Source organism: Mixophyes fleayi, chromosome 2 (genome assembly GCF_038048845.1).
Source record: "Mixophyes fleayi isolate aMixFle1 chromosome 2, aMixFle1.hap1, whole genome shotgun sequence".
In the NCBI taxonomy this organism is placed as follows: domain Eukaryota; kingdom Metazoa; phylum Chordata; class Amphibia; order Anura; family Limnodynastidae; genus Mixophyes; species Mixophyes fleayi.
The window spans coordinates 88696318-88718220 of record NC_134403.1 but is presented as its reverse complement, the minus strand read 5'-3'; the positions used below and the strand labels follow the sequence as shown (position 1 = coordinate 88718220).

At 44.1% G+C, this 21903-nt stretch overlaps 1 protein-coding gene across 1 annotated transcript in view; it reads right to left on the bottom strand.

Moving 5' to 3' along the window:
- LOC142141271 (protein LBH-like) overlaps positions 1-21514 on the bottom strand; it is a 38965-nt gene extending 17451 nt beyond the window's left edge. Inside the window, exons 1-2 of the mRNA XM_075199595.1 lie at positions 21421-21514; positions 18243-18361 (exon numbers count right to left, since the gene is read on the bottom strand). Coding sequence (XP_075055696.1) covers positions 18243-18353 — 111 coding nt within the window. The 5' untranslated portion in view covers positions 18354-18361; positions 21421-21514. The remainder of the gene's footprint in view (positions 1-18242; positions 18362-21420) is intronic.
- Between the last annotated feature and the right edge of the window lie 389 nt (positions 21515-21903).

Here is a 21903-nt window from a genome sequence, read left to right as displayed (position 1 = left end):
ACCACTGCTATAGTGAGAGGAATGTCCAGGGATAGATAGGAGGTAGTGAAGTCAGTGGTCTGCGTACAGCAAGTTGTACCACTGCTTGTAATGATGGGACTGGTTCCAGGTGCAAGTAGGTAACGGGGAAGTCAGTGGTCTGCGTATAGCAAGTTGTACCACTGCTTATAGTGAGGAAACTTGTAACTGGTGCCAATAGGAAACAGGGAGTCAGTGGTCTGCGTTCAGCAAGTTGTACCACTGCATATATAGGTGAGGATAGGCCCTAAGGTAGATGAGTGGAGCATCAAAGGTAACACGGAGAGCACAAGGAACTTGATTCCAATGGTATATATAATACAATAGCAAATGACTAGAGTTGCTTGGAGATACAAAGTCACTACTGAGATCCAGGACATATGAGACAAAGTCAATAGCATCTATAACTTCGTGAGATAGAGAACTCCGTAGATGAGCAGAACACAGTCCAAGCGGATATGCAATAAACTGATAAAGTCAATAAAAGATAAGCATACCGCGATTCAGTTGAGCAGGCTGTCACGAGAGAAACACAGGGATAGCTGAGCGGCTGAACGCCGACACGAGTAGAGACCACAGGAGAGTGGTAGCGGTAATCCGTGTCTGTGAAGCACACAGACAGAGAACATAACACGAGTGGAGCAATGATGATTCTTGCGGAGGTCAGCAGGAATAGTAGACACGATGAAACACAGGAGAGTTGAAGCGGTCTGGCAACCTGCAATGCAGTAGTCAGGAATCAGCTAGGACTGAAGACATGATGAACACAGGAGAGTTGAAGCGGTCTGGAAACCGGTAGTGCAGTAGCGAGGAATCAGCTGAGACTAAAGACACGATGAAACACAGGAGAGTTGAAGCGGTCTGGAAACCGGTAGTGCAGTAGCGAGGAATCAGCTGAGACTAAAGACACGATGAAACACAGGAGAGTTGAAGCGGTCTGGAAACCGGTAATGCAGTAGCGAGGAATCAGCTGGGACTAAAGACAAGATGAAACACAGGAGAGTTGAAGCGGTCTGGAAACCGGTAATGCAGTAGCGAGGAATCAGCTGGGACTGAAGACACGATGAAACACAGGAGAGTTGAAGCCGTCTGGAAACCGGTAATGCAGTAGCGAGGAATCAGCTATGACTGAAGACACGATGAAACACAGGAGAGTTGAAGCGGTCTGGAAACCGGAAAAGTAGTAGCGAGGAATCAGCTGGAGCTGAAGACACGAGGAACACAGGAACACCTTCAGAGACTCACAGGGAATGAGACTCCAAGATCAGGCCACGAGGTAATGACCACAGGTGCTTTAAATAGGGAGTGTTGTCTGATCAGCCAATTAACTAAAAGCAACAGGTCTGAAGAGTTCATAGAGGCTGCGCATGCGCAGACCATCAGGATGACGGGCGGCCACTGTTCCTAACAACGGGAGAAGAAGCACTCACAGTCCGGTGAGTGACACCTCCTATCACAGCGGTGGTACAACTTGCTATACGCAGACCACTGACTCTCCTATTACCTACCTACACCTGGACCAGACTCCTCACCATAGCGGTGGTACAACTTGCTGAACGCAGACCACCGACTACCCTGCTACCTACCTGCACCAGTACTATTCTTCCCATCACTACAGTGGTACAACTTGCTGTACGCAGACCACTGACTCCTCCTCTACCTACCATCACCTATCCACGTCCACTCCTCGTGTCTACATTATCTTCAGCCTCCACTTTACTGCTCCAAGTCGCTGACGTTCCTCTAACCATAGCTGCAAGTCGCTGACTTCCTCAGACTATCTCTACTCTCCTGCTGTTGTGTCGCTCCAATCATTCACCCGCCTGCTTTGAGGTGCGTGCCATAACCCCGCCTCTCTAGCAGAGTTCCATCTGGTGAAACTTGGGTAAGCAACTCCTAGTGCCTGTGACAGTAAGATCAGGCCATGACAGACCCAGGATTGGAACCAACAGCTAAGGAGATGCTGCAGCATCTGATCACTCGGGTAGAACAACAGGATGTTCGGCAGCAACATCTGTTCCAGTGTTTCCAGACTCTGGCCACCCGAGGAGTTCCTCTACAAACTGTTTCTCTGCGGCTTCCAGCATTCTCCGACTACGCCAAGGATCACACTCTGTGGCCCAGTACGTCATTCAATTTCGGATACTCGCCTCTGAACTACAGTGGAACACCAAGGCCCTGATAGCTGCCTTCTGGCAGGGTCTGACGGATAAGATCAAAGACGCACTGACCACACAAGAGTTACCCTCCTCCTTGGACGATCTAATTTCCCTATGTCATAGGGTAGACATGAGATTCCGTGAGAGGGAGTCTGAAAGAACAAGCACCTCTAAGGGGTTCACTCGCCCATCACCTCAAGTTCGTCATCTTCCCCCTCCAGTGGAACCCATGGAGGTAGGACGTTCTAAGTTAACATCTAGAGAGAGGGATCGACGAATACAAAATAGACTCTGCATCTATTGTGCTGACCCTACTCACAGCCTGAACTCATGTCCTAAGAAGTCGGGAAATGCCAGGCCCTAACCAGTTCTGGAGAGGTAAGGTTAGGGTCCCTGGACTCCTCTCCATCTTCTATGGATTCCAAAGTGTGTGCATTTGATGTTACCATCTTCTCAGCCACCAAATCTTTTATCTCTCAAGCACTTCTGGATTCCGGCGCTGCCGGCAACTTTATCTCCAGTGCTCTTGTTAACCAGTGGTCCCTACCAGTGGCCCCGTTAAAAACCGCCATAGCGGTCACCGCTATAGACGGCTCTCGCATCATTAATGGACTTATCACCCACTGTACGACTCCTTTGACCCTTCAAATTGGAGCCTTACACCGAGAGAAAATCTCTTTGCTGGTCCTTCCTGCTACTACAAGTCCCATCGTTCTTGGCCTTCCATGGCTTCAGATTCATTCACCACAAGTTGATTGGAGTACTCCCCATGTCACATCCTGGGGCCCGGATTGTCATCATAGATGCCTAACCCGAGTGGTACCACTCAAAATCAACAGATCATCTATAACACCTGGTCCTCCGGGTCTTCCTCCACAGTATGCCCCGTTCGCTGGCGTGTTCGATAAGGCGCAATCTGAATGCCTGCCACCTCATCGGGCATGGGATTGTCCCATAGATTTACTACCTGGCAAAAACCCTCCTAGGGGCCGTGTATACCCTCTCTCGCTACCAGAGACACAGGCTATGTCAGAGTATATCAAGGACAACCTTCATCGCGGATTCATTCCACCTTCCAGCTCTCCCGCTGGATCGGGCTTCTTTTTCGTGAAAAAGAAAGATGGGACCTTAAGACCCTGCATTGATTATCGGGGGCTCAATGCCATAACCGTAAAAAATCGGTACCAGATTCCTCTTATCACCGAACTCTTTGATCGTATAAAAGGTGCTCGGATTTTTACCAAACTTGATCTCCGTGGCGCTTACAACCTAATCCGGATCAAGTCAGGCGACGAATGGAAGAGAGCATTCAACACCAGGGATGGGCATTACGAATACCTAGTTATGCCCTTTGGACTGTGTAATGCCCCAGCTGTCTTCCAAGGATTCGTGAACGAGATCTTCCGGGACCTATTATACGTGTGCATTGTAGTCTATCTGGACGACATTTTAATCTTCTCTCAAGATCTTGTCTCCCACCATCAACATGTGGCAGAAGTTATCTCCAGACTGCGGAAGAACCTCCTATTCTGCAAATTAGAAAAATGCTCCTTCGAATTATCCCAAATTCCATTCTTGGGATACATCGTGTCCAGAGTAGGTCTGGAGATGGACCCAGACAAAGTTAATGCCGTTCTACTTTGGCCCCAGCCAACTACCCTCAGGGCTATACAACGCTTCCTGGGGTTTGCGAATTATTACAGACGTTTTATCCTGAACTCATCTATTGCTTCTCCTATTGTGGCCCTGACCAAGAAGGGCGCCAATACTAAACACTGGTCCTCCGAGGCCTTTCACGCTTTCCAAAGCCTTAAAGAAGCATTTTCTACCGCCCCTGTTCTTCGGCAGCCTGACGTAAACCTTCCCTTCTTTCTCGAGGTGGACGCCTCCAATGTCGGACTAGGAGCTATTCTCTCCCAAAGATCTGAGCAACAGAAATTCCATCCTTGTGCCTTCTACTCCCGGGGTCTTCTACCCGCGGAAAAGAACTACACCATCGGTGACAAAGAACTGTTGGCAATAAAAGTCGCATTGGAGGAGTGGAGATATCTACTGGAGGGGGCTCATTATCCGGTAACCATCTTCACCGACCACAAAAATCTCCTCTATTTACAAACAGCCCAATGTCTAAACCCTCGACAGGCGAGGTGGTCACTTTTCTTTTCTCGCTTCGAACTCATTATAACGTTCAAACCTGCTGCAAAGAACAGGAAAGCAGATGCTTTATCCCGGGCATTTGCTCCTCCTTCTGACATCTTGGATTCTTCCGATCATCCTATACTGGATCCCAAATGTGTGACTTTGGCCACTTCGTCCACCAATGTGCTACCGCTTGGAAGAACTCTTGTTCCGCCATCTCTACGCAAGAGAATATTGTCATGGTACCATTCTTCATGCTTCTCTGGACATTCTGGTGAACGAAAGACTTTTGAGATCCTTTCCCGGAGTTATTGGTGGCCTTCTATCAGAAAGGATGTCAGAGAATTTGTGGCCGCTTGTGAGATCTGCTCTCAATTTAAGTCTTCCCGCAGAACACCAGCGGGATTGCTCCAACCACTACCTATCCCTACCAAACCTTGGACCCACATAAGTATGGACTTTGTCACCGAACTTCCTCTTAGCAAGAGATGTAATACCATCTGGGTAGTGGTGGATAGATTCTCCAAGATGGTTCACTTCGTCCCTCTCACCGGATTACCATCTTCTTCTACCTTGGCTGACCATTTTATTAAAGAGATTTTTCGAATTCACGGCTGTCCGTCCGAGATTGTGTCCGATAGAGGAGTGCAGTTCATCTCCAGATTCTGGCGAGCCCTTTGTAAGAACTTGGGTATCCGACTGTCTCTATCATCGTCTTACCATCCCCAATCAAACGGCCAGACCGAAAGGGTTAATCAAGATCTCGAGACCTTCATAAGAATCTTTTCCTCAGCCAATCAAGATAATTGGGTAGATTTACTCCCGTGGGCTGAGTTTGCCCACAATAACATGTACCATGAGTCTTCAACAAAAACTCCTTTTTTCGTGGTTTACGATCACCATCCGTCTCTCCCAGAGTTTCCTGCCCTCCCTCCCACCCAAGTCCCTGCGGTGGAGAGACTTTGTCAAAACTTTAAAACCATCTGGACTCAGGTGAGATCATCCCTGAGGAAAGCATCAGCCAGATACAAATTCTTCGCAGATAAAAAGAGGCGAGCCATTCCACCACTCAAGCTTGGAGACCGTGTATGGCTCTCTACAAAAAACATCCGCTTGAAGGTTCCGTCCATGAAGTTTGCGCCACGCTTCATCGGACCATACAAGATCACTCAAGTCATAAATCCAGTATGCTTCAAGCTACTATTACCAAAGAACCTCCGGATCTCCAATGCCTTCTATGTCTCTCTGCTCAAACCTCTTGTTATCAATCATTTTTCTGCTCCTCCTTCTGTACCTAAACCAGTACAGATTCATCAAGAAGAGGAGTTCGAGATTTCTCAGATCCTGGATGCTAAAATTTCGCGAGGAACTCTCCGATTCCTCGTTCATTGGAAGGGCTTCGGTCCAGAAGAACGCTCCTGGATTCGCGCTGAGGACCTCAACGCTCCAGCCCTGCTTAAAAAATTCTACCAAAAATTTCCGGGCAAACCCGGTTCCAAGTGTTCTGTGCACACCTTTAAAAGGGGGGGTACTGTCACTCACCGGAGTGTGAGTGCCTCCACTCTGGTACGTGGTTCTCCATCTTTCCCGCTCACACCTGTGTGGAACCGCGGCCGTCCGCCATCCTGTCGTACTGCGCATGCGCAGGTCCCTTTAACAACTACACCTGACCACTAATGTGATTGATGGATCAATCACCCCTCCCTACTTAAGGCACCTGCAGCCTTAGGTAGTTGCCTGATCTTGAAGTCTCACTCCCAGTGAACTTCTATAGGTGTGTGCAGTTTCCAAACTGCTTCCAGCTCTACTCCTGTGTGCAGTTTCCAAACTGCTTGCAGCTCTACTCCTGTGTGCAGTTTCCAAACTGCTTGCAGCTCTACTCCTGTGTGCAGTTTCCAAACTGCTTGCAGCTCTACTCCTGTGTGCAGTTTCCAAACTGCTTGCAGCTCTACTCCTGTGTGCAGTTTCCAAACTGCTTCCAGCTCTACTGCTGTGTGCAGTTTCCAAACTGCTTCCAGCTCTACTCCTGTGTGCAGTTTCCAAACTGCTTCCAGCTCTACTCCTGTGTGCAGTTTCCAAACTGCTTCCAGCTCTACTCCTGTGTGCAGTTTCCAAACTGCTTCCAGCTCTACTCCTGTGTGCAGTTTCCAAACTGCTTCCAGCTCTACTTCTGTGTACAGTTTCCAAACTGCTTCCAGCTCTACTCGTGTGTACAGTTTCCAAACTGCTTCCAGCTCTACTCGTGCTTCAGCTTCCACGCTGCTTCCTGCTCAACTCAGCGGCGGTTCCCATACCGCTACAACGCTTTACTTCTCAGCTGATTCCGGATCTGCACAACTGGGTATGCTCTACTGACTATTGACTATTGCCTATTGCTCGCATACCAGTTGTATCCATTGTTGTTTGCTGCACAGGGTACAAGTACCCATATAGACTGTGTTACTGCATTGCTTCATTTAGGACAAGCTTTCACTCAAGCTACGATATCTCCTCACGCTACTACTTAGCGTTATTGTGCATATCTGCTGTGACCAGCTTCTCCTCCCTGCAAGGCATCTACTCCATACAGACTATTCATTGTGCCTTCCATCTCTGCCTCACAAGACATTGCTCTACTACTGCTGTTTCCATACAGCCTCAGTTTGCCTTTCAACTTCACTCTCCTGCACCTGGACAAGTCCTCATTCCTTCTCACAGCAGTGGTACAACTTGCTGCACGCAGACCACTGACTTCCCTGCTACCTACCCGCACCTGGACAAGTCCTCCTATCACAGCGGTGGTACAACTTGCTATACGCAGACCACTGACTCTCCTATTAGCTACCTACACCTGGACCAGACTCCTCACCATATCGGTGGTACAACTTGCTGAACGCAGACCACCGACTACCCTGCTACCTACCTGCACCAGTACTATTCTTCCCATCACTACAGTGGTACAACTTGCTGTACGCAGACCACTGACTCCTCCTCTACCTACCATCACCTATCCACGTCCACTCCTAGTGTCTACATTATCTTCAGCCTCCAGTTTACTGCTCCAAGTCGCTGACTTTCCTCTAACCATAGCTGCAAGTCGCTGACTTCCTCAGACTATCTCTACTCTCCTGCTGTTGTGTCGCTCCAATCATTCACCTGCCTGCTTTGAGGTGCGTGCCATAACCCCGCCTCTCTAGCAGAGTTCCATCTGGTGAAACTCGGGTAAGCAACTCCTAGTGCCCGTGACAGATCTTTCCTTTACTGTAGTTGTCAACATTTTAAAATATTTTCTAAGAACACACTGCAACTGATCTAGTACATCTAAAGCTAGACACACACTACACAGTTTTCATCCAATAATCGGCTAAATCAGCCGACATACGACCGCTCGTTCAAAAGTCGGGTCAGTGTGTGCAGTGACACGATGGTCGAAAGTCTGCCCAAATGGACGATTGTTGCCTCATTTGGTTGGTCGTACCGTTTACTATTTTCGTTACAATCTCGTTTCCGCTGTGTAGTGTGTATAAACTTCCGACCGATCCACAACAGTGAGTACGAAATTACAGTCATTGCTCACGACATGGCTGTAAAAAGGCGCTAAAGGGACGTCCGCTCTTCCCTTTATCGTCCTAAACAAGGCTAGTGTGTATGCAGTCCATGGACCGAGCATGTAAAATCGATCGGCATAAAAAGTTGGTGGAAAATTCTGTAGTGTGTACCTAGCTTTAGCTCATCATACGTACCCAATAGTGTCTTATCAGAGCTTGGAGCACTGTAATTCCCTTCATCACAAGTTTACTGAATTTGATTACACAAAGCTTTTTTTTTTGCATTTTAAGTACTGCTCCTTAATAGATGTTAATTTAGAGAGCTTAGGGAATGAATGGTAAGCATTCCATTCAACATGCACAAAAAGGAATTTTACTGTGCATATTGAAACACAGGGACATTTCCATGGGTAAAACTTTTCAAAGACAAATCTTTAAAATGTGAAAGTGTCCCTGGAAAATGGCCAAGTTTGCTTCGCTATTGTTAAAACGACAAATATCATCTGATATTTAAGTGTATAGCTTGAAGTGCCATGGTGTTTTAGAGAGTCAAGTCATTTATTTACATTAAGGGACTCATGTAAAGTTGGATGTATTTGCACACGAGATTTCTCAGGTAAAGTTGTACACAATTTAATGTATTTATATGCATATGCTCATTCGGACACATCTTAAGATGCTTTCAGTTGTACATCGCTCTATTTTTTTTTATAAGGGTTATATTTGAACTGGGACCCCAAGGGAACAGTTAATACACAGGACAAAATGACTGATTTGAGGCTTACCTTTAAAACGACAAAAAGGGTGACATCATACACTAAAAGCTGAATTACCACTATAATAGGTGAGCAGTTTTATTAGAAATTAAAGGAGTAATGCTGGTTCATTAAACAATACACAAAATATATTATTTATTCTTTTTATATGGCTTATTACATAGAGGGATCACACCATACTCTGTTTTGGAAGGACTATTGGTAACATCCTCTCCCTCTGAGACGCAGATTTTATTCAATAAAGTTCCTATGGAGTGGCACTGGTCTGTGATACACCTAGTGAACATGCGCTTACTGTACTTGACTTACGCTTTCCCTCCACCGTTCTGCGTCTCCAGTTGTAAGTGTAAAATGCATAAAAGGCTTTGGGGTAGATTCAGAGTTCTATCTTGGATTAATGTTAGGGCCATACAAACATTTTTTTTTTTTTTTATTATTTTCTGTAAGATAATTTTTATGTACATTGTCCACATGAGCAGCAATTAAACACACAGCATGGAATTTTCTGCAAGAAAACCGCCGCATAAGATTCATGTGTTTACTCTGTGCTGTATATTTAAATCCTGTCCATGTAGAAAGTGTATACATCATAAGGATCAATAAATCCCTTGCTGGAGATATTAATCCAATGTTATTCTGCTCATGTGGACAAGTCCTATTTGTAACAAGTAGTCTTTTGTCTTTCAGGACACAGGGTATTGTGATATGAGCCTTATAGGCCTTCCCCTATTCAATCTGCATTGCTATGAAGTCTAATGGGGAGATCACTGTCCTAATAGGCCCAGGGAAAATACCCTTTTGTTCCCTTTATTAAGACACCTCTGGCTGAGCACAGCATGTATTCAGTAATCCTTGTTCCAGAAATTTTTGTTTTTAACTATTTTGGTGCAATTATCTAATGTATTCAGTTCTTAATAAACAAGGGTTGTTTGTTGTTATCATCATCAGCAGCTATTTATATAGCGCCACTAATTCCACAGCGCTGTACAGAGAACTCACTCACATCAGTCCCTGTCCCATTGGAGCTCACAGTCTAAATTCCCTAACATACACACACACAGACAAAGAGAGGGAGATATTTATTTTTCCCTTGTATTTTGTGATATGTTAACATATAAAAAGTAAGCAAGTCATATTGTTCTTTTAGTTTGTAATTTCAGCATCATATTTGAGGCGTATTATCTCTGTATGTTGTGATAGCTTCATTTATACTGAAAAAGCAAAGCACTTTTTTTGGCTTCACAGTTTAACAAGGGCCTCAAGACCAGGATTTCCACTGATTCCGGTTTATTTCTCAGGTAGGTTTACACAGAGCCGTAACGAGGCCGGTGCGGGCGGTGCCGCCGCCCCGGGCGCAGTCCCAAGGGGGCGCAGTGGCCGCCCGCACCGACTTCTGTGTGAGCAGTGAAAAGAAAAAAAATAAAATGAAACAGACCTCAGATTCAGACTGCCGGCCGCCCGGCGCATCCAAGATGGCAGCCGGCACCCGGCTCCACCCCCTTCTGAACTCTGCCCTCTGCCTCAGCGTCTGATGTCATGACGTTGCTAGGCAGCAGAGGAGCAGAGAAGCAGAGAGGAGCCAGGCAGCGACGGCTGGACAGGAGGTAAGTTTCAAAGCAGGGGAAGGGGGATGTAAGCTGCAATTATGGAGGAGATGTAAGCTGCAATTATGGATGGAGGTAAGGGGGGGGGAATGTAAGCTGCAATTATGGATGGAGGTAAGGGGGGGGGGAATGTAAGCTGCAATTATGGATGGAGGTAAGGGGGGGGAATGTAAGCTGCAATTATGGATGGAGGCAAGGGGGGGGGGAATGTAAGCTGCAATTATGGATGGAGGTAAGGGGGGGGGAATGTAAGCTGCAATTATGGATGGAGGTAAGGGGGGGGAATGTAAGCTGCAATTATGGATGGAGGTAAGGGGGGGGAATGTAAGCTGCAATTATGGATGGAGGCAAGGGGAGGGGGAAATGTAAGCTGCAATTATGGATGGAGGCAAGGGGGGGGGGGAATGTAAGCTGAAATTATGGAGGGAGGCGGGGGGGAATGTAAGCTGCAATTATGGAGGGGGGGAGGGGGGAATGTGTGCTGCTATTAGGGAGGGGGGGAATGTGTGCTGCTATTATGGAGGGGAGGAATGTGTGCTGCATCTTGCTATTATGGAGGGGGGGGGATGCTGCTATGCTTTATGAGGGAAGGGGGGGTATGCTGCCATAATGTGTGAGGGAAGGGGGGTATGTATTAATATAATGTGTGATATGAGGGTAGGGAGGTTGGGTGTCTTAGTACATGGGTGGGAGGTAGGCTATTAATTTAATGGTGACGTTTAGGCGGGGCTAATTATTTAATGGGTACTAGTTTATTTGTGGGGTGCTGGTGGGTCAATTTAATTTATTGATGGGGCTTTTTAATTTAATGGTGGGGTCTATTAATTTCAGGTGAGGTATTTATCTGTATTGCAGTCACAAGAATGCTCTCTGTATAGTATGGTGGTCATAGGGATGCTCTCTGTATTGTATGGTGATTATAGGAATCCTCTCTGTATAGTATGGTGGTCATAGGAATGCTCTCTGTATAGTATGGTGGTCACAGGAATGCTCTCTGTATAGTATGGAGGTCACAGGAATGCTCTCTGTATAGTATGGAGGTCACAGGAATGCTCTCTGTATAGTATGGAGGTCACAGGAATGCTCTCTGTATGGTATGGAGGTCACAGGAATGCTCTCTGTAAGGTATTGCGGTCACAGGAATGCTCTCTGTATTGTATGGTGATCATAGGAATCCTCTCTGTATAGTATGGCGGTCACAGGAATGCTCTCTGTATAGTATGGTGGTCATAGGAATGCTCTCTGTATAGTATGGCGGTCACAGGAATGCTCTCTGTATAGTATGGCGGTTACAGGAATGTTCTCTGTAAGGTATGGCGGACACTAGGAGGCTCTTTATATTGTATGTGTATGTGTACATGTGTGTGTATATATATATATATATATTTTATGTAAGTGCACATCCACATTATTTATGTAATAAATGTATTGCTATACAGCATTACACTATGTGAGTTTCTTCCTCTCCATTATCCTGAATACTACTGAGTATATATGAAGTGCCAGTTCCAGAACCTTTCAACATTGTATGAAGCATCTGCTATTCCCATGGGGTAATAAGGCTCAACTTGATTGGTGAAGATACCGGTTATACCTACAGATAAGCTTTAAAGATCTTTTATCTGGTACGCATATTATATTGGCACGGCGCTGGTGTTCTAGAGTGGTTCCTCATTTCCTTCTTCCTGTTGATCCACTATTATTACCTGAGTGTCTATACCTATTTAGTGGTTAAGATTCTGACTTTTGGTACACCTTTCTGTATTTTTATATACAGTATTATACTATTTGGCGCCCCCTCCCATTTGTTTTGTGTTATATATATATATATATATATATATATATATATATATATATATATATATATATATTTAGTGTGATGGTGACAAGGGGGCACAATGATAGAGATGGCTCCATGGCACGGTGTGATAAAGGAGAAACTGTTATGGAGAGCACAGTGGGATGAAGGGGCAGTGTGATACAGATGGTACCATTACATTTATGTTTTAATTTGTTTCAGTGAGTTTTATTTCAATAACCAATTCATTTTTTTATACAGCTAGCATGTGATAGCTGCATTTAAAGTACTTTGATTCTATGGAGGCTTATTACATAAAGATCCTTACAAAGCCAGACCAAGAATAATGGGGAGGGAGGGGTTTCAGTGCGGTCTAGAACTTGTAAAGTGCTAGCCACGCCCCCACAGTAGGTTGACCACACCCACCCGACAATTGACACTCCCACTTAGATGGGGGGCGCCGGTTCCCTGTCTCGCCCAGGGCACTAAAATGGCTAGTTACGGCACTGGGTTTACATAATACACAAGTGAATTAAAACATGCAGTGATTACTCCTATTCAAAAATAGACTAATTCTGATAGAAAGTCTCAGATTACCAATCTCTAAACTTCCATGCCAATCGCCACACATGCTTTATTTCCCCTCACAACCTACTGGACCCTTTTCAATCAAGGTTTAATTCCCAACACTCCACAGAGACTCCACTGACTAAAGGTGTCAATAATTTGATCACTGCTAAATCTAATGGCCATTACTCGCTTCTAATTCTCCTGGATCTCTCTGCAGCAATTGACAATTCGGACTACTCTCTTCTCATAAATATGCTACATTCCGTAGGTCTTCAGAAACTGTTCTATCCTTTCTCTTTTGTTAAATTCTCTGGATCCACCTCCTCTCTGCTTCCTCTATCAGTTGGAGTACCATGAGGCTTCTTCCTAGGCACTGTGCACTTCTCTATCAATACCACTGCTCTTGGAAAATTAAAAAGTTCCTTTGGATTTCAGTGTCCTCTCTGTGTGGATTACACCCAATTGTATATATCCTCGCCAGATAGAAATATAGAATTTGACGGCAGATAAGAACCACTTGGTCCATCTTGTCTGCCCATTTTTTAAAATATGGTAACTCCAACCCTATTTAATCTTTATTCCTTTTTAAGGATATCCTTATCTCCATCCCAAGCATGTTTAAATTGCTCTACTGAATTAACCTCTACCACCTCTGATGAGAGGCTATTCCACTTATCCACTACCCTTACTGTGAAGTAATTTTTCATCATATTTCCTCTGAACCTACTTCCCTCCAGTTTCAGTGCATGTCCTCGTGTTCTAATACTTCTCTTCCTTTGAAGAATGTTTCCCTCCTGTACTTTGTTGAAACTCATGATATATTTGTAAGTTTCTATCATGTCCCCCCTTTCTCTTCTGTGCTCCAAACTATACATATTATGATCTTTTAGTCTTTCCAGGTAAGTTTTGTGCTGTAGGCCCCGCACCATTTTAGTTGCCCTTCTTTGTACAGTCTCTAATTTATTTATATCCTTCTGGAGATATGGCCTCCACAACTGAACACAGCATTCTAGATGAAGTTGTATCAATGAACTATACAGTGGCATTATTATTTCTTTCTGCTACTGATTCCTCTCCCTATTCAACCAAGGATCTGACTTTCCTTTCTCATTGCTTTGTTACTTTGCTTACCTGCCTTTAAGTCACCTGAAATAGTGACTTCTAAATCTCTTTCCTCCTCAGTAGTTTCCATTAAAGTGCTGTTTATACTATATTTAGCCTTAGTTTTTGATACCCAAGTGCATTATTTTGGATTTTTTGGCATTAAACTGTATTTGAAAAAATCTCGACCATTCATCTAGTCCAGTGGTTACCAAACTTTTGCAGTTCGCGGCACCCTTAGAGTCTCCATAATTTTTTTAAGGCACCCCTCCAAAATAATTACCGAGCAGTCCTGTTTTGGAAGTAGTTGGGTCAAAAAATTGTAATAAGTATTTAGGTCAGGACAGATATGCTTATTTAGTTGTATGCAAAAATGCCCCCTCTGCATCCAGACACTCTGCCCCCACTGCATCTAGACACTCTGCCCTCTGTCACGCTGTCCCCCTCCACTGCCCCTCTCACGCTGTCCTCCTCCTCTGCCCACTGTCCCCCTCCTCTGCCCTCTGTGACGCTGTCCCAGCTCATCTGCCATGCTGTCCCCCTCCTCTGCCCTCTGTCACGCTGTCCCCCTCCTCTGCCCTCTGTCACAGCTCCTCTCCCATCTGTCCCTCTCCTCTGCCCTCTCACGCTGTCCTCCTCCTCTGCCCTCTGTCACGCTGTCCCAGCTCCTCTGCCCTCTCATGCTGTCCCAGCTCCTCTGCCCTCTGTCCCCCTCCTCTGCCCTCTCTCACGCTGTCCCCCTCCTCTGCCCTCTGTCAAGCTGTCCCAGCTACTCTGCCCTCTGTCATGCTGTCCCAGCTCCTCTGCCCTCTGTCCCCCTCCTCTGTCCTGTCACGCTGTCCCAGCTCCTCTGCCCTCTGTCCCCCTCCTCTGCCCTCTCTCACACTGTCCTCCTCCTCCTCTGCCCTCTGTCACGCTGTCCCAGCTCCTCTGCCCTCTGTCACGCTGTCCCAGCTCCTCTGCCCTCTGTCCCCCTCCTCTGCCCTCTCTCACGCTGTCCCCCTCCTCTGCCCTCTGTCAAGCTGTCCCAGCTCCTCTGCCCTCTGTCACGCTGTCACTCTTCTCTGTCGCTCTCCTGTCACGCTGTCACTCTCCTCTGCCCCCCTCCTGTCACGCTGTCACTCTCCTCTGTCCCCCTTCTGTCACGCTGTCACTCTCCTCTGTCCCCCTCCTGTCACACTGTCACTCTCCTCTGTCCCCCTCCTGTCACGCTGTCACTCTCCTCTGTCCCCCTCCTGTCACGCTGTCACTCTCCTCTGTCTCCCTCCTGTCACACTGTCACTCTCCTCTGTCCCCCTCCTGTCACGCTGTCACTCTCCTCTGTCCCCCTTCTGTCACACTGCCACTCTCCTCTGTCCCCCTCCTGTCACTCTCCTCTGTCCCTCTCCTGTCACGCTGTCAATCTCCTCTGTCTCTCTCTCACTATGCCCCCTCTGCCGCGCGGCAGCCATAAAAAAATAAACAGCAACACTTACCAATCCGCGCGGCCCCGGACCCAGCATCCTCCTCTCTCACGCAGTGGCTGTCACTGATATGACAGCTGCGTGAGAGAGGAGAATGGTGGGTCCCGGCGCCGTGCAGATTGGTAAGTGTTTCTGTTTATTTTTTTTATGTCTGGCCCGCGGCACCCCTGAGACAGCGCCGCGGCACCCCTGGGAGCCGCGGCGCACAGTTTGGGAACCGCCGATCTAGTCTATTTAGATCATCAATCATTTGGGCATACTTTCCCTTCAATACCATTTGCAATTTCACCAATAAAGATATTAAAACACACTGGTCCATGTACGAATCCCTGGGGTACTGAACTAGTAACTGTTCCCTTCTGTGAATGCACTCTATTTACTACAACTCTCTGTTTTCTATCCTGCAACCTAGATCTTATCCATTCAATCATCTTAGAATCCCATCTCAAGCTTTCGAGTTTATTTAACAGTCTGCTATGTGAGACAGTGTGAAAAGCCTTACTAACATCTAGATAAACTACAGCCACTGTCCCCCCCCCTTGATCTATTACTTTAGTCGCCCAGTCAAAAATGTCAGTCCATGCTGGCTGGGATCCTGGAAGTTGCTGGATTTGATATACTCTACAGCTCTTTCCATCAATTTCCCTACTACTGATATAAGGCTCACTGGTCGGTAGTTGCTTTCCTCTTCCTTGCTTCCACTTTTGTGCAGTGGGACTACATCCACTCTTTTCCAGTCTGCTATAATGACAAGTGCAGCCCTAAGCGGAACGTCCCTAAACTCAGTGATAGGGACAACAAATGGTACCTGCAGCTTTAAGGTAACTCCTCTCCTGTAACAAACCAATGGGTTGGGAGGGGGCGTGGACTCCCTGGAGAGGATATACGCCGGCCACAGGCATGTGGAAGCCTCATTACCCGGCTGGAAAAACCCACCGCACCCGCCCTAGATGTTTGGTGTCATGATATGTCATTAACCTTTTGCTTTCAGATTGTCACAGGAAGGCAAATGTGGTGAGTCGGCAACCGGTCACACGGTGCTACCGCTGATTGGCCAAAGGGCACTACCCTCTTCCAGGCACCTTGGCTCTTGGTTCATTAAACAGAACTCCTTGGAATGCTCTGTACGGGCAGGACACTGCGAGCCCAGAGGGGGGACAGGTAAACTGAAGCCAGATTTAGCACCGGCCAATCGTAAAGGAGTCGTCCTGGGACCAGTGGTTAGTGCCTCAGGGCCACACTGTTTGGTAAGTTTTCACACACTCGGGGTCGCCTCACCATCTTTGCCTTCTCCACCACCGAGTATAAAAGACAGCCAATTATAATCCAATTAATAAATCACAACGTTAATTAGTTAAATTTAACAGTTGTCCGCGTCTTTATTCATGAAGATATGTTGTATTGTTTAAATATGTCACAAAGGGTAAGGTAACAGAGGTTAGGACTCTTCAATCTGCAGTTTATTACTCCTGTAGCTAGTGACTATAGATATCTCACCATCTGTGTTGTTCCCCATTACGGAATGTCTTTCTGTCATTTAATCTTGGATGTCCTCTTATCACCTGAAACTCAATCGTTCAAAATTTGAGCTAATACTACCAGCAGACAAGAGAAGCAAATTACATGACATCTCTGTCATTTTCCGTTGATAACATGAAAATATTCTCTGTACAGCACTGCAGAATTGGTGGCGCTATATAAATAATGATGATGAAAAGTGACCCTACCCTTCAAGCTCGCTGTCTAGGTGACATCCTTGACTAAGAACTGTCCTTTGTTCCCTACATCCAATCTGTTTCCAAATCCTGTTACATAAACATTTCCAGATTACTGCAAAAACTTTAATTCATGCACTCATCTTCCACATTGACTATTGCAGTTCCCTCCTGACTGCTGCTCCTCTCTGTCAGTCCCTACATTGGTTGCCTGTTTGTCACTGAATCCAATATAAAATACTTTTAATGTACAAGACCATAAACAAATCTGCACCAACATACAGCTATTCATTTCAAAATGTCTCCTAACTAGACCCTTCTCTGTCCAAGATCTGTGTCTGTCATCCACACTTATTACTGATTACGGTACTTTTTTTGGGCTGCATCCACTCTGTGGAATTCCCTCCCTCGTACAACAAGACTTTTCCCTAGAATCCAAACCTTCAAACATTCTCTGAACACCTCTGAACACCCGACTGTTCAAGCAAGCTTATGAAATTTCCCAACCGTCTTTTAGACCTACCTAGGCTATTCAACCCGATTACCATCTCTCTACACAGTTCACACAAAACTTACATCCTCTTTCTATACTCAAACAACCCTTTGAATCCTAAACCAACATTGTTGTGTGATTAGGTCACATAGTCCCACTGCAATCTGGCTGGTCCAATATACAATATAGGGCACTTAACCTCATGTACCAAACTCCCAATGTCCCAATGTAAGTTTGCAGGCAGGTCCCTCTTACCTCTCTGCCTGTATTGCCCAGTATTGTTTTATTACTGTGTTTGTTCCCAAATGTAAAGCACTGCAGAATAAGTTGTTGCTATATAAATAAATAATATTTACTCAGCTTAATCTATTATGATTCATATATTCATGGAAGATCTATTAGGATGCAGCTTTGTTTGTTTTTCAAAACTATAATCAGATTGTTTGACAAGCTAGTATAAGAACAATTCTTGAATGGACACTATTTTGGAATAGTTCCCAGTTCCCTAACAACCATAATCATCATGTTTCTAAACAAATACAGTAAAGTCTCGGCTCCCCTTATCTCTATGGCCCTCAGAAGTGCAAGAAGTATACCGTTACTGTTCCTCCATTCTGGGATTTGACAGTCATAGTCCCAGTATGCACCCTTACTTTGAAGAATTGGTCTATATTTTAATTTCTTTAATTTTTTATTAGTTGCATTATATTTCAAATACTTTTAACATGACTATCCTATGGGAATTTTCAGCACTGTTGCAACTCAGTGAAGATTTCTATCTATTCATTAAGTCACTGCAGTGTGCTTCCATTACAGTCCCCCCACCCCGTCTGTGGTACCAAAGGCAAGTGGCTATTCTATCACTCTTCTTTCTGTTACCTGAAAAGGCAGACGGCTGTCACTGTGTTTCAGGGCTACACCTTCCAAGCCATGAATCACTTCATTTACATCATCCTCCACGGGAAGGCGGAGAACCGACACTTCATTCATGATGCCTCCTTGTAAGGAAAATAGGAGGGAAGAGTTGTAATGTGGGCAAACACTTGGAAATGTTTATGAATAATACAACATGTTTTATTGGAGTTTTGTTAAAGAATAATATTATTCCCTCAAGCTGCTAACCCCAAACACATCTTTAATACATTTTAATCTTATGCCATCCACCCCAAGCCTTTTTCCCTTAGCATTGCCCAAGATTTCGCATCCCACTTTAAAGACAAGATTGAGCATGGAAATATATCCTTTTACCCGAGCAACAACGTCTTCATTTGACACCAATTTGACACCAATGACGTATTTACGCTCTTCTTCTACTGCCACTCTACCTGTCTACTTGACCCTAACCCTTCACAAATTATCTGATTGCTGTCTCTTGTGCTTGTCCTAATCTTAACTAACATCTTTAATCTCTCTTCCTAACATAATACAAGCATGTGGTTATTATTTCTATTCTGAAACAAAACTATTTCTGATAGAAAATCTCATATTACTGTCCCATCTATAATCTCCTATGCACCTACAAGTGTCTTTAGTGGATTGCCTACATTCTCCTTACATGCTTCCTTTCCTCATTGGACCCTCTTCAGTCATGCCTTTGTACCTAATACTCCACAGAGACTGTTCACTGCTAAGTATAAAGGACATTACTTGCTTCTGTTTCCACTCTGCTGAATTGCTCACTGTTGACCACTCTGTTCTCATGCAAATGCTACATTCACTGCAATACATTGTCTTATTCTGGTGTTCTCTTGGAAACCAAATAAGCTCCTATGGATGTCAGTATCTCAATATCTACAAGGATTATACCCAAATTTACCTATCCTCTCCGGATCTCTCACCATCTGTGTTGGTCTGTGTTACTTTCTTCCTGCCATTTCATCTTGGATATCTCTTATCACCTCCACCTCAAACTTTCAGCAAGCTAATAATATTACCATCAGTCATCACAAGCTACCTGTCTGACATCTCTATACTAGTTGACAACACAAATATAAACCCTACCCCTCAAGCTCACTGTCTATGTGTTTTCTTTGACTCAGAATTGTTCTTTGTTCCCCACATCCACTATGTTTACAAATCCTGTTACATGCATCTAAAAATAATTTCCAGAATACACCGAAATCCAACACGATGCTGCAAAAACTTCAATTGTCTCAGCGCTCGCTTATTGCTTTTTTCCATCCTTGATCTGGTAGGAAGCAACCTTCTTAAAAAAAAAACGTTTTGATGCAAGTTTATACAATTTCTCTGTATGCCTTTTAATTAATTGTATATTTTAATAAATGGTAATACACTATTTGAAGTTCCTTTTCTTTCTATATTATATGGATGGATCTCTCATGAGATTCTATTTGTAGAATGGAAATCCTAGATGCTGTGAAGGACGGTGAATAGAGAGTGTGTTCATAGCATCAGTACATCTTACTTCTAGTAAGTGTGTGCACATAAAGGTGATATATTGGTATTAAATCAGTTAGATACATTGTAACTATACATCTGCGAGAGATATATACAACCACATACACTACAACAGAGTGATGTGTTTTTGTTCTTATTCATACCTACTACATTATATTTGCTTTTTTCCCTTGTGTTTGATTGCCTCTTTGGCAGAGAACATTTTTAAACAGAAGAATCAGCTGCTTCATCACTGTTAGACTTCAAGATTTTAAGACTTGTTTAACATTTCCTCACTCACGACTTGAATTTCATACCATTATAATGAGAGATGGTAAAGACTGGTAGCGTCTGTTTATTTTCCTATTCCTTTTTTATCTATATAAATAAATGTTAATAGTAATATTAATAATATAAGTCGTCATTTGGGCTTAAATGTCCTTATTACCTTTTCCTTCCTTATTGTGCTATTTTTGAGAGCTATGTACATCTCTAATTTTGTTAGAACATTTGCTTGTTCATGCAAATGTTTGTATTACTGTATGCAGCTTCCATGTTCTGTACTAGTGAGAGGTGTGTCCTACAAGTTATTAGGACACTGCTAGTTTGGTGCCTTAGAGTAGAAGTCTCAGACATCATCAAGTGGGAAAGCATAGGGATCTGAGTCTACAGGATTAAATAGTTAGTATCTCCTTTCAATGCACTTTATCTGGACATTGGACTATTTGTATTTAGTAGACATATTAATACCCTTGTTTTGAACAGAATTAATATCAGTAGACACAGTAGAGAGGGAAGTGGGACTGTTAAACTAAAGTAGGGATATTCAGGAATTACATGCTAGTGCTAACTTGAAGATATTTTCGGTTATAATACACTGCAGACTTGGATAACTTTGACTAGTGCTGGAAAGTTAAATTCTTCAACTGCTTGGCTGCCTCAAGTCGCCTACTTATGATATATATCATTCTTATTTTCATCAGTATTAGTGGCCACATTAAAACTGCAGCATAGCAACCCCCATTACCTATCACAAAATATACCATCAGAAAATAATCTTCTTATCCTGAGATAAAGCCCAAAATGTTCAAGCATAGTGTCACTATGTTCATTCATTAGTCAGTTAGGTGCTTCTGTACCTTTTTGTGTCACTTAAAGATCTTTAGCCAATTGATAAAAGGAAACTCCAGCAATATATCATAAAAAGTATCATGGTATAAAGTGTCTATAAAAATCAGTAATTATTGTTCTTGTCTAATAAAATGTTACCTGTAAGTTGATATTGTCTCTGATGTGATTGTTGCATGTGATAATTGCATAGGGCCACATGGTACAGTGAGACAAAAGTAATAAGAATCACAATAATACACAAATAGAGGTCACAGACCCAGAGGTTACAATGTATGTAAAACAGAAAGAAAGAAGAATACTTGCATGGGCGCCTGCAGAGTCTGAAAAAAGGGGGTCTATAGAGCAAGTTTAAAAAGATTTACTGAGGAAACTTGCTGGAGATTAGTTGGTAGGTAATTCCAGGGACAAGATGAAATTAAAGGGAATGACTTTATGCGGACATGACAAATTGTACCAATTTACTTATAATGTGAACCTTTTGTTAGGCGTTTTGTGCTAAGATTAAAATAAAATGTTTACGATTGCCTACCTCTCAGTGGCTGCGCAGTCTCATGCTGGGAGCTAGTAGATCTTTCTCCAGCTGCTATCTTAAGACAGCTCTGTCCTTGGAACTAGCTAATCCTCATTTTCCCATGATCCCCGCTGTGTTGCTCACTGCTATGCTTAGTTCAGCGCAGCCACTATTAGATCCTTAAAATTTTCCCTTCAAAACAATTGATGACTTATTTTTTATTCTTATATAAACGATAAAATGATAACTCGTCAATGGCACTAGTGGCTAGGGTAGTATTCATATATATATATATATATATATATATATATATATATATATATATATATACACACACACACACAAAATATATATATCATGGTTGTTTGATGTTCTTAGACCTTGCAATTAACTACAAATACACAATAGTGAAACAGCTGGGAGTGTACAGCTCAAACTCCTTAAGCCTAGATAGCATGCTGTACAATTCAATTAAAAAGTTTCAACTACTTCTGTTACTAA